Source organism: Natator depressus, chromosome 2 (genome assembly GCF_965152275.1).
Source record: "Natator depressus isolate rNatDep1 chromosome 2, rNatDep2.hap1, whole genome shotgun sequence".
Taxonomy (NCBI): Eukaryota; Metazoa; Chordata; order Testudines; family Cheloniidae; genus Natator; species Natator depressus.
In genome coordinates, this window is record NC_134235.1 from 16,036,557 (window position 1) to 16,049,200 (window position 12,644).

General features: G+C 44.6%; 1 protein-coding gene across 1 annotated transcript in view; it reads right to left on the reverse strand.

The window, feature by feature from the left end:
* Positions 1 to 12,644, reverse strand: part of TG (thyroglobulin) — a 214,543-nt gene that overhangs the window by 187,232 nt on the left and 14,667 nt on the right. Inside the window, exons 9-12 of the mRNA XM_074942893.1 lie at positions 6,595 to 7,659; positions 4,169 to 4,756; positions 1,700 to 1,942; positions 1,134 to 1,271 (exon numbers count right to left, since the gene is read on the reverse strand). Coding sequence (XP_074798994.1) covers positions 1,134 to 1,271; positions 1,700 to 1,942; positions 4,169 to 4,756; positions 6,595 to 7,659 — 2,034 coding nt within the window. The remainder of the gene's footprint in view (positions 1 to 1,133; positions 1,272 to 1,699; positions 1,943 to 4,168; positions 4,757 to 6,594; positions 7,660 to 12,644) is intronic.

The following is a 12,644-nucleotide window of genomic DNA, read 5'->3' on the forward strand; positions in this document are numbered from 1 at the left end:
AATAGTTTATTCACCAAAATAATAATAATGCAGTTTTGGGTCCACCAAAATTATTTGTGAATTCAGGACAAATTCAGCTAATAGTTTCCTCCAAAAAATAGAAATATTTGTTATAAAAAAGTTGAAACATTTAGCATCAACGTTTTTTAAATGAAATGTTTTGATTTTTTGCTTAGAAATAACATTTTGTTTCTAAATTTAGCTAGATTATTTTTAAAAGGATAAAAAAAACCACAGAATTAAACAAAACAAAACCTAAAAAAAAATATTTGGGGGTTGAACAAAATGTTTCTTTGCACCTAAAATTAATTTTTTTTGTCAGTTTTTCATTTTGGCAAGAAAAACCAAAAAGTTTCCAATTTCTGCATCAGAGGGATTGTACTTTAGCTGAAGATTCAGGGTATTTCTTATTGTATTCGGTCCGGCACATTTTTTGAAGAGTAAACCACGTGATCAGCGCACAAACACATTGAGCTCAGTTAACCCACAAGACTTTACTGGAATCACTTGAATTATTATAGGGTAATAAGTCGGGTGAAAATTCGGCTGATTGCCTGTAAGGTTTATAAGAAAATTAATTTTAAAAATAACAAAGTTCAGAATATTATTTCCGTTGTTGCTGTATGAACATGCAACACTCAGTCTGGCCAAGCTGCAGTCAACAATGGGCCCAATGTTAGGGGAAAAGGGGACTCTAAGCCCAGCTAGAGCTGAGCGGCAGCTGAGCCATTCCCTGCCATAATTTAGATTAGCCTAAAGATTGTTCTAAATTACTTCAGGTAAAACAGACCTCAAGGGGCTATTTGATTGCCTTCCCATATCTGGCCCCCAGGAATACTCCCTACACCTGGAAGAGTATGGGTGATAAAGCCCGGTATGCCAGCTTTATGCTGCCCAGGGATTCCTCACAACAGAGAGCCAGAGGGGCAGAATTTGGCCAAGTATCTTCATGCTGCATCCATAGTCTTTCTCCTAGCAATACAGATATATATTTAAAATAACATGCAGCAAATATATTTTTGGTTAAGAAATAACTTGTGATGTTATTTCTTCTAATTTTATTATATGTCAGTCTGACCTGCCTTTACTCATCTCAACAAGAAGCAGTGAGTATTTCGCAAGTGATGCCTCACCAGTACTCTTGTAGCATTGGACCGGTTCCCAGTTCCCCAGGCCATCACACTGGGGAATGTAAGGATGAAATCCCAGGAGCGTAGCTTGTCCAGCAGAACCTTTTGAAGTAAAGTGACTCCGCCAGTAGAAATGCAAGGCTATAAAAAAAAATAAACAAACCAGGATATTTTGGATGTGGTCAAATTCCTTATACCCATTCCTCAAATGGATGCTATTTAAAAAAGCACATGTACGACACCCTACTCTATTCCCTTTATTTAGAAGGGGAAATATTACAAATACACTGGGAAATTTAATGAATGGGAAATGTCCAGATTCTAATGTCACCCACTGTGCTACATAAGAAAAAGGGTCAAACTCAGCCCTGATGTAAGCAGTTGAAACTTCATTAACTCTGATGGATTTACATCCACTTTCAGCAAGGCTGATTTTGGCCTATAGAGCTCTAGTACAGACAGATCATGTTTGGGGCTAGTTTGTGCACTACTCCCCTTTAAGCAAAAGCCCTGTTCTCCGAAAGTTTACTTTCAATCAATTTTACCAACTTCTACTCCTCCCAACCTACTTGATTGTGCTGCCAGTCGGACTGCATAGTCACTTCCTGCCAACAGCTTTTCAGAGAACGCGATCCCTGATTGAAAGGTCTCCGCAAAATGAAGAAGATCGTTGTCTGTTAGTCGAAGTCCTTTTGCCATTAAAAAGCTCTGTCCCAAAGGAATGTGGGAGCCATTCGAAGCTAGGATGAGTTGTTCTGCTTCATCAATGAACTGCATAGCTTCCTTCTTTACACTTTCGCATGCACCAGGGCCTGTATGTACAGCAAAGGGTTGTTTTAGTAACCTTTATCTTACTCCAGTAAAGATTCACACATTCATATTCAAGAGTCTCTTACTTAACATTTCTTGTTTCTTTCTATATTTACTTTGGTTTGCATCAGTTAAAAGAAAAATCCTCTGTACACACACACCCTGAAATAAGTGATCAGTAAGAGTTATTTATTATTATTCTTTATTTGTATTAAGCATGACCCAGAATGTGCTAGGCTCCATGTAAACAGGCAGAAAGGCTCAGTCCCTGCCTTGAGTCAGTTAAGACAAAGGTTGGGAGAAAGGATACAACATACAAGCTAAGTGTCCAAGGTGATGACTGGCATATGGTCTGTCATTTGCATTTTCTATACTTTGTCTTTTACTCATTTCTTATAGACAGGCATACTGTGAACAGGCTCCATGCAAGCTTCTCTGCAACTATATCTCTGTGTTAATCTAATATCTCCCTTCTTCTAGTCCTGCCCCCCAAACCCATAGTTGAGTTTTTGTGTGCTCTTTCCCCCATTGGAAGTTTTCCACCCTTTGTCCTTTCCTCCAAGCATTTGAAGAACTAAGATGGTGATTCTAGTTCCCAGGGCTATCTCACAGCTCATCTACCCAAGTGGTGCAGTGCAGAACGCCACTGCTTTGGTAGCAACATGATATATAGGTGGGCATAGTCCCCAACTCCGTGAGTGCTCCAGCCCTGGAGCACCCACGGGAAAAAAATAGTGGGTGCTTAGCACCCACTGGCAGCCTCATTGATAAGTTCCTTCCCCTCACCACCAGTTCTTCCCCCTCCCTCCCAGCACCTCACGGCTGCCACGATCAGCTGTTCAGCGGTTTAGTGGAGGGAAGAGGGAGCGAGGGCAGGGTGCCCTCAGAGGAGGGGGCAGAATGGGGTGGGAAAACGCAGGGCAGGGGCAGGGCACAGGCAAGAAGAGGTGGGACAGGGCATGGGCAGGAAGAGGCAGGGTGGGGGTGGGGCCTTAGGGGAAGTGGTGTTGTGGGGGCAGGGCCTGGGACGGAGCAGGGATCAAACACCCACCCTGGGAAATGACAAAGTCAGAGCCTGTGCAGGTGGGATTTTCAAAAGCATTCCTCGCTGGCCTTTCTCTTCTCCCACTGACTTCCATGGGAGTTTTGCCATTGAGTTGATGGGAGCAGGATTAGGTCACTGCTGTGTGCTTTTGAAAATCCAGCCCATCTATCTAGGTACTTACATGGTCCTCATCGCTGCAGCATCCGACTACACCATGCTAACTAAAGCCCTAAATCAGGAAAGCATTTGAGCATGTGTTTGACTTTAATCACATGCTTAAGTCCCATTGGCCTCAAAAGGACTTAAGCACATGCTCAAGTGCTTTCCTAAAGAGGTTTGCTTTTCTGAATCAAGCTGATGGCATAAAGACACTGAGTAATAAGAATGGCAAAGAAAAGTCCTCTGACCTTACTTTATAGTGCTTTTATTTTATCATTAACATAATGCTTGTATGAGAAGTTCACGTAACAAATCGCTTTCATAACTTGCATTTATTACCTCCATACGACCCACACCCATCTGTACTTGCTCAACTCCTTCTCATGATCTGTGTTTTGATTGTGTTCAAATTCCAAAAATGGTAACTATTATAAAATCTACTTGACCCTGGTATAAGGCTGTCTGTCATTTTTTTCCACAGAAAGGATTTGCTGTATTTTATTTCTCCATGTTATGTTCACGTCATACACACACAGAGTTAGAAACAAAACATAAATACTCCCCCGGAAAGGCTGCAATTTAATACTACTTCATTTTTTAGAATCCAGAAATCTAACACACAACAATCAATGGAGAGAGCGAGCGAGAGAGAGAGCAGGCTGCTACCTAAGGCAGAAAGGCACAACTCAGTCCATCTTGGACCCAACTGGGTCTTCTGCAGACTGACTGCAGAAAACCCAGATTTCATGCTTGCCTAAAGAGTTCCCTAGCCTGCAGGCAGAAGCAGGAAACCTCTTGAAACTTAAAGTGATAGCTTGTCATTTGAACAGTTTTCAATACACCACACTCCCTGATACTAAAGTTGGGGCAATCTATTCTTTTCCAAAAGACAGTTGTTTGCTAGCGGTGACTGTGGAATCAATGGGTCCTTCCCTGAGTCAGTAAGTTTCTACTTTGTAGTTCTCTAAATGATTTTTTCTTACTGGAGTAAATAAAGAACGAGAAACTCTGTCATGTTACTTACATGCTGGGATCTTGTTTGCCTCAGCCTTAGTTCCTTGCAGTTCTTCTCCCTTGCTGTCAACACACCAACACCTGCGCAGTTCAAAGTGGCCTAAAAGGGCATTGAAATCAGTGTAGGACCCCGGGTAATGGGTGACCTGACCATGCAGAAGCTGCCAGAATGTATATGGATCCAATAAAATGTTCTCTGACACAACTGTCACATTGCCCTCCAGCACTCCAGGGGGAAGAGCAGCAAAAGAAGAATACTTGGCCAATGCTGGGAAGATATTCTGGTGGCCAGCCACATACAAGCCTTTAATAAAGGCTGCAAAGCCTTGGGAAGATGATTCTTTATATTCAAGTAGTATGTTCAACAGGTCAACAACAGGCAGAGTTTTGCCTTCGTTATTCTGGGTGATCCACCTTTGGTACCATTCAAAAGCTTGCTCAGGGGGGCCATTGCACTGCACCTGTCTCCAGTTACCGTTGGTGCTGCATTGTGGGACATAAACACTGGACAGCTGAGATAGCGCGTGTGGGTCTGACAACAGTAGCTGCACCGTCCTTAGAAAAACTTGAGCAGCAATTACTTGGCAAGCACTTGGACCTAGGGAAAGGAAAATATACATTCAACCATCTCAGGAATGCACCATAGGTATGTGATGCAAGCTGACCTGAACTTGGTTACTTTGCAAACACATTTAGAGAAATTGCTTATTGCTGCTAATGATTAGTATGACTATTTTGGGGCAATTATTATTATTTGTCCCATTATTAAAAGAGGACCAAATCCTGAGGTTTTTACCCAGGGCCAGATTTTCAAAGGCATTTAGGCACCTAAAGATGCAGGTAGGCACCAAATGGGATTTTCAAAATTACCTAAGGAGGTGAGGTGCCTACCTGCATCTTTAGGTACCTAAATACCTTTGAAAATCTACCCTCCCATCCTTATTCAGATAACTCCCGCTGGAGTAAAAACCAAGCCCCATAGATACCATTGGGAATACTTGTGTAGCAAAGTCCTACTGAACGTGTTCACCCCAATCTAAAAAGAAATTTCAACTCCTAGCCTCACTTCTCTCACCAACTAAATTTTACAGCCATTTGTAGGATGTACTTTCAGCCCTCAAACAAAGCACAGACGTCAGTTTGTCTCCTTTGGAGGCCACGACTGCCGTCAGGGCCAAATCTCATTTTGTTAACACTTGCTAGTGGCTCGATAGAAACAGCAAAATGTAATAGCACGTCTCTTTGAGTCCAGCAGAGCATTATGAGCCTAAAACACCAGTGTTCCATGCTCTCCCCTGGCTATGGTACCTGTTTGCTTCTGATTGTGGGCCAAACAGGTAATAGATTGCAATCAATGAACCCCTAAATGCTGCAGGACATAGTTATTGAGATCCCTCTCCCCCTGTTTGGACCATCATGGCAGTGATAATCTGCCCACTGCTTTGCTACTGTTTTCTGCTGCTGAACTCTCCACAATGTGCAGCAGGTTTTTCTCAATAGGGGCCTGGGCCTCTGGGACCAGCTTCCTCTGCCCATCTGCCATAGGTCGAGCCCACTAAGCTTTAGGTGTCGATATAAGACCTCTTTTTTTAGCCAAGGCCCTTCACTCTGCCATTGTATCATATTAATAGAAGAGCTGAGGGGGGCTGTTATTACATTTTACAGGCTTATGCCCAGTGTCATACTTAGGCATAAGAACATCTAATCATCAGATTCATTTATGATGAAAATCACTATATAAGAGACAGGTAACATTTGACACTCAATGTTTTGACCTGACTGTGGGACCCACATTAGGTGTTTTGGCCTTTGTCCCCTTTAGTGGCTGGTGCACACATGAAGTTAACGTGTTTCCTACAGCTAGCAGTCGAGGGACACAGTCTTGTAGTTCAAGTAATACCAGCTCACAGTTTTAGCTCAGAAGGTGGGTCAAAGGCAGTTGCATGGATTATTTTGTCCCACAAGAAAAGCAGCTGTCCACCCTACTGAAAGGCAGGCTATTCTAGAGACAGTGAGCAGAGCATGATGTATCAATTGCATGGACTCACTGCGTTTCATAGTGACTAGCTATACCACTCACACTAGCCACAAGGACATCAGCAGGGGCAGAACTCAGAGACATGCTCATTAACAAGGACAGAGCTCACATCCTTCTGCTCTGAATGTGCAGGCCCTACACCCACTTGTGCTAAGGGGGACTCTTCCTTATCTCTAGAAGTATTTGAGGATACAATATTCTCTGTGATCCCCCAACCATTAGAGGGCTACATGAACACGTGCTGAACCACTTCTGATTCTTTCCAGCAGAGGGCAGTGGTGCTCTCACATACTAGCCCATATATTTCCAGTATCGAATAAGAGGAGAAGCAGCATGAACAGCAGCACAATCCCTACCAAAAAAATAAACCCTTCTAAAGCACCAGTCCCCAGACTTACACTGCATGGGTTCCCCAGCTTTTCTTGTTGTTCCTGGAATAGCCCTGCCTTCCAAATCAACACAGATGCAATTCGTTCCATGGCACTGGACTGGTAGGAAGTCTCCTTCCTTGGTACAAGAGGGAACAAACAGATCAGACCCTGCAGGTTGGCTTTGTTTCAAGCTTTGCAGACTTTCCCTTTGCTTCTCACATGCAGTGGGACATCTTGGACGTTTGCCTAGCACTCTTGAGCCTGGGACTTCCTTACCCCGTGAGTCCACACACCAGCATGTGGCTGCATAGCACTGAATTTCCTCATACCTCCCCTCTTTGGTGCACGTCGGAACAAACAAATCCATGGGCTGCTCGGTGCAATCTTTGGACTTTAAAGCCATTTTTACCACCTCACCTAAATCTTCAGCGATGTTTTCAGGGACAGAAATAACATGTTGTAAAAAGGCAAAAAACTCGGGAAGTTCCAGAAGAGAAGCAAGAAATTCCACCCCATTCTGATTGTTTTGTAAACTAACTGTGCGGCCAAAGCTGTCCACAAGAGGTTGACTCAAATTGAAGCTCTCCTTTGATGTTTCCAGTGACAGCCCCTCGGGACGTTCTGCAAAGCCTCCTCCGTTGTCCATTTCCATCAAGCTTCCCTGCTGGAAAAACTGGCCAATGCTGAATTTCCCTCTAGTGCCGAGCGCTCCCGTAAAGTTAAACTGGATCAGGTTCTTCAAGAACTTTCCTCCAAACAGGTTTTCTTGGAAGCGCTTTGGGTTGGTGGTGAACCGAAGGGCAACTCGAGCTAATTGTCTTGATGGAAACATCCCTCTGACAACATCACTGAGGATGGATTCTAGTGCAAACAGCTGGCTGGCATCCTGCTTTTCTGTGATAGGAGATAGCAATCCAGAGTCCACAAACAACTCCTTGAAGGAAGGAGGGCAAGTGCTCGAAAACCTGTCTATATTCTCTGACTTCATATCTGGGGTGTCGAATAAACTGTGCTGACTGAAGTGCCCAACGGGTCCATAAAAAAGCCTCGACAGAGCCTGCTGTCTCTCTGAGGCACATGCTCGATCTTCACCTGGACACAGGAAAACAAGGAGACAAATATTTTGGAGTTGGTGACATAGAATGAGCTGTCACATGGGAAGGGGGAAATCCCCAAGCAGATGATTCCATCAACCAATCTTCTCAGAGGCTGGTGGGAATAGGAGAGTTGTGGGGTCGGTCTATATAAACCAGACCCAGCTCATCCTGGGGGTGTGGGGGGGAAGAGAGAGAGGAGGAGAGGCAGCATCCAAGAAGACAGAGAGGTGAAGGAGGGCTAAAGGAAAAACAGCCCCAGGAAGGGGCAAGAAGAGAGGCAATCACTCTGGGGGAAAAGGAAATGAGTTTGGGGAGGGTAGGGCACTGGCTGGGACTAGCCTCCCTAGGAAACTGTGGACTTGCCTGAGAGGTAAGTGAACTAATAGGGAAATGGGACTAAAGACTTTGGGTGTAGAGGATTATAAACTAAATACTGACACACCCCTTTTCTAAGTACTCTTTCTCTCCCCAATCCCGACCCCTTTCTGTGGTGGTCAGGTCACCAGGCAATGGCTTGGTGACATTCAGAGCTGTAGGATTTGGGGCTTAGCTGGAGGGCCAAGTCACAGTAGTGATTCTTTGCTGAACTCCCTGGGGCAGGTGAGAATCCACCATCTCACAAAGATCCTAGAACCCACAGTCATCATTGTTAGTGTTCATGGCAGCCTCTGCTGAGGCCACAGAGACTAAACTACCATTTCATTTCTAGAGCCGAAGGCAGATTTGAGGCACATGGGTGGGGTAGCTTGCACAGATCCTGCACATGTTGTACCTGCTTTGTGGATAAACATTTCGGTCCTTTAGGCTATCAATCCAGCAACTTGTCCGAGATTCTCTGGTCAATGTCCCCATGCCAGACCCTCGTTTTGAACTTTTAACCCTCACTCCTGTTCTTGTTTTTTCATTTGTTGTCTCCCCTCACCTGAGGGAGTGGGCCTTTAGCTCTGGTGGGATCCACCCACCACCTCCTAGGATTCCAGTAGGCCAGCCCCTTGATGGAGGATCTGTGCTTGGTGTCCCCTTCTGGTTCCCTCATTTGCATCCTCTAGCCTGCACTCCCGTTCCTGCTTTTGAATTCTCTCCCTTAATTTGTTGATCCTTGTCCTTTTGTAGTGTTGGATCATATTAAAGAAGTTCTGTATTAAAATCACAAATGAGTTTGATTCCCCATAGTTTAAATTCCAGGATATTACTAATTAAGAGGTCTCTTGGGTTTTGGTACCGTTTCTCTCCCTCTATGTGTGAAACTTGCAAGCTGCTAATTGTGTTAGTACATTCTAAGACAGAGTCTGTTCTCAAAGAAATTCACAGAGAGACTCAAAGCAATACTCTAACAACAGAAACAGCACCCAGAGACTCCCCGCCCTTTTGTTGTATTAACAATTGTAATTAAAATAGAGATAGAGGACTCCCTCAGGGAACGGATGGGTAGGATCCCCTGGGGGACTAACATGAAGGGGAAAGGAGTCCAGGAGAGTTGGCTGTATTTCAAGGAATCCCTGTTGAGGTTACAGGGACAAACCATCCCGATGAGTTGAAAGAATAGTAAATATGGCAGGCGACCAGCTTGGCTTAACGGTGAAATCCTAGCGGATCTTAAACATAAAAAAGAAGCTTACAAGAAGTGGAAGGTTGGACATATGACCAGGGATGAGTACAAAAATTTTGCTTGGGCATGTAGGAATGAAATCAGGAGGGCCAAATCGCACCTGGAGCTGCAGCTAGCAAGAGATGTCAAGAGTAACAAGAAGGGTTTCTTCAGGTATGTTGGCAACAAGAAGAAAGCCAAGGAAAGTGTGGGCCCCTTACTGAATGAGGGAGGCAACCTAGTGACAGAGGATGTGGAAAAAGCTAATGTACTCAATGCTTTTTTTGCCTCTGTCTTCACGAACAAGGTCAGCTCCCAGACTGCTGCGCTGGGCATCACAACATGGGGAGTAGATGGCCAGCCCTCAGTGGAGAAAGAGGTGGTTAGGGACTATTTAGAAAAGCTGGACGTGCACAAGTCCATGGGGCCGGACGAGTTGCATCCGAGAGTGCTAAAGGAATTGGCAGATGTGATTGCAGAGCCATTGGCCATTATCTTTGAAAACTCGTGGCGAACGGGGGAAGTCCCGGATGACTGGAAAAAGGCTAATGTAGTGCCAATCTTTAAAAAAGGGAAGAAGGAGGATCCTGGGAACTACAGGCCAGTCAGCCTCACCTCAGTCCCCGGAAAAATCATGGAGCAGGTCCTCAAGGAATCAATCCTGAAGCACTTACACGAGAGGAAAGTGATCAGGAACAGTCAGCATGGATTCACCAAGGGTAGGTCATGCCTGACTAATCTAATCGCCTTCTATGATGAGATTACTGATTCTGTGGATGAAGGGAAAGCAGTGGATGTATTGTTTCTTGACTTTAGCAAAGCTTTTGACACGGTCTCCCACAGTATTCTTGTTAGCAAGTTAAAGAAGTATGGGCTGGATGAATGCACTATAAGGTGGGTAGAAAGTTGGCTAGATTGTCGGGCTCAATGGGTAGTGATCAATGGCTCTGTGTCTAGTTAGCAGCCGGTGTCAAGTGGAGTGCCCCAGGGGTCGGTCCTGGGGCCGGTTTTGTTCAATATCTTCATAAATGATCTGGAGGATGGTGTGGATTGCACTCTCAGCAAATTTGCGGATGATACTAAACTGGGAGGAGTGGTAGATACGCTGGAGGGCAGGGATAGGATACAGAGGGACCTAGACAAATTGGAGGATTGGGCCAAAAGAAACCTGATGAGGTTCAATAAGGATAAGTGCAGGGTCCTGCACTTAGGATGGAAGAACCCAATGCACCGCTACAGACTAGGGACCAAATGGCTAGGCAGCAGTTCTGCGGAAAAGGACCTAGGGGTGACAGTGGACGAGAAGCTGGATATGAGTCAGCAGTGTGCCCTTGTTGCCAAGAAGGCCAATGGCATTTTGGGATGTATAAGTAGGGGCATAGCGAGCAGATCGAGGGACGTGATCGTTCCCCTCTATTCGACATTGGTGAGGCCTCATCTGGAGTAGTGTGTCCAGTTTTGGGCCCCACACTACAAGAAGGATGTGGATAAATTGGAGAGAGTCCAGCAAAGGGCAACAAAAATGATTAGGGGTCTGGAACACATGACTTATGAGGAGAGGCTGAGGGAACTGGGAATGTTTAGTCTACGGAAGAGAAGAATGAGGGGGGATTTGATAGCTGCTTTCAACTACCTGAGAGGTGGTTCCAGAGAGGATGGTTCTAGACTATTCTCAGTGGTAGAAGAGGACAGGACAAGGAGTAATGGTCTCAAGTTGCAGTGGGGGAGGTTTAGGTTGGATATTAGGAAAAACTTTTTCACTAGGAGGGTGGTGAAACACTGGAATGCGTTACCTAGGGAGGTGGTAGAATTTCCTTCCTTGGAAGTTTTTAAGGTCAGGCTTGACAAAGCCCTGGCTGGGATGATTTGATTGGGGATTGGCCCTGCTTTGAGCAGGGGGTTGGACTAGATGACCTCCTGAGGTCCCTTCCAACCCTGATATTCTATGATTCTATTTGGATGGATGCTTGGTGTGGATAATAACTGAATGATCAGGGAGGTGCCAGCCTAAGAATCCAGTGTCCATCAGCTGAAGAAGGTGTCAAGTGAAAATAACTAGAGGACCCCCAGAGGGCAGACTGGAATCCACCCAACAGCCTCAAGAATGGGAGAACCAAAGAACAAGATAACATCTAGCAGCACAGAGCCTTCAGGAATGTGCTATCTGCTGATTGATTCAGCAACAGTATGATGAAGCAATTCCCATAGACTGGCATAGGAAGAAATTCCTATAAAAATAGACTCTAAAAAGTGAGAACTTTGGGGTCTGATTCTGCAAACCAACTTCCAGGAGCATCAGATGAGCATCTGACAAGGCCCTGCTCCCTCCTCATGTCCAGGCCACCTGGCCAGTGGCTTGGCATGAGCAACTCTAAGGCTGGTAACTATGATAACAACCTTGCAGAACCTGTGTGTGTGTGTTTGTATGAATGAATGTGTGAATAAATATGAGACTGAATGGAATGTTATAGCTATAACTAACTGCTTACTATGATTCTTTCTGTATTCACAAATAAATGTGGTATTTTGCCTTTTTCCCTTTAATAAGCTCCTGCTGGTTTTTATTTTATTGGTATAACAGTAGCTCTCCCCTTCCTTATTTTTAGTGGCTATTTGCGTTACTTTTCGGGGAGGTCCTTCAAGGGATCAAATAGGCCAGCACCTTTCACCAATACAAAATTCACATCCCCAAAAATGTCAATAAGAAACAAATACATGCTTCTTAAATGCTCTCCCCTCCCCTCATTGAAGCAAATCACACCAGCATGTAAAGAGAAGACAGTCTGCTTGACAACACACTACTGTAATATCAGAAAGTGGTAGATTAAAAAAATGCGATGATTGTATTGCATGTGGCTGCTAGAACAGTCTCCCTAAGAATATATCCTTGTGAAAATTCCTGTTCAGTGGTTCATTGGCAGAATCTCCAATTTCTCTGCTTAGATTTCCTGAGTCTGCCAAAAAAAAAATCTGCATAGCTGAGTTTCAAGCAGCCTCAAGTTATGTCACAAAAACCCATCAGCAGATCTCAGAGGAGCACAGTCAGAGAGAAAACAACCAGCCCCGCCAGATGCAGAGGCCTCTCAGAGGCTCTTTCGCAATATCCTTGCTCGTCAGCCTTGAAGGCGTGCAAACATTTTCATTTTACAGTAAGCCCATCTTTGCCTAAAGATTATAGTGACTCTGGATCATGAGTGACACCCAGAATTGATTGTTTCTTTGTCTACATGGCATAACTATGTCTAGTAGACAGAAAACTAATTTTTCCGAAGGCTGCCTGTGTTAAGCCTTTGTAGCCCCAACCCTCCAGCATGAACCTGAACATTTAGGCATTTCTCTCCAGAATGAAGGGTTTTAAACAAATCCTTCCCTGCCCCCATCTGACCCCTTTG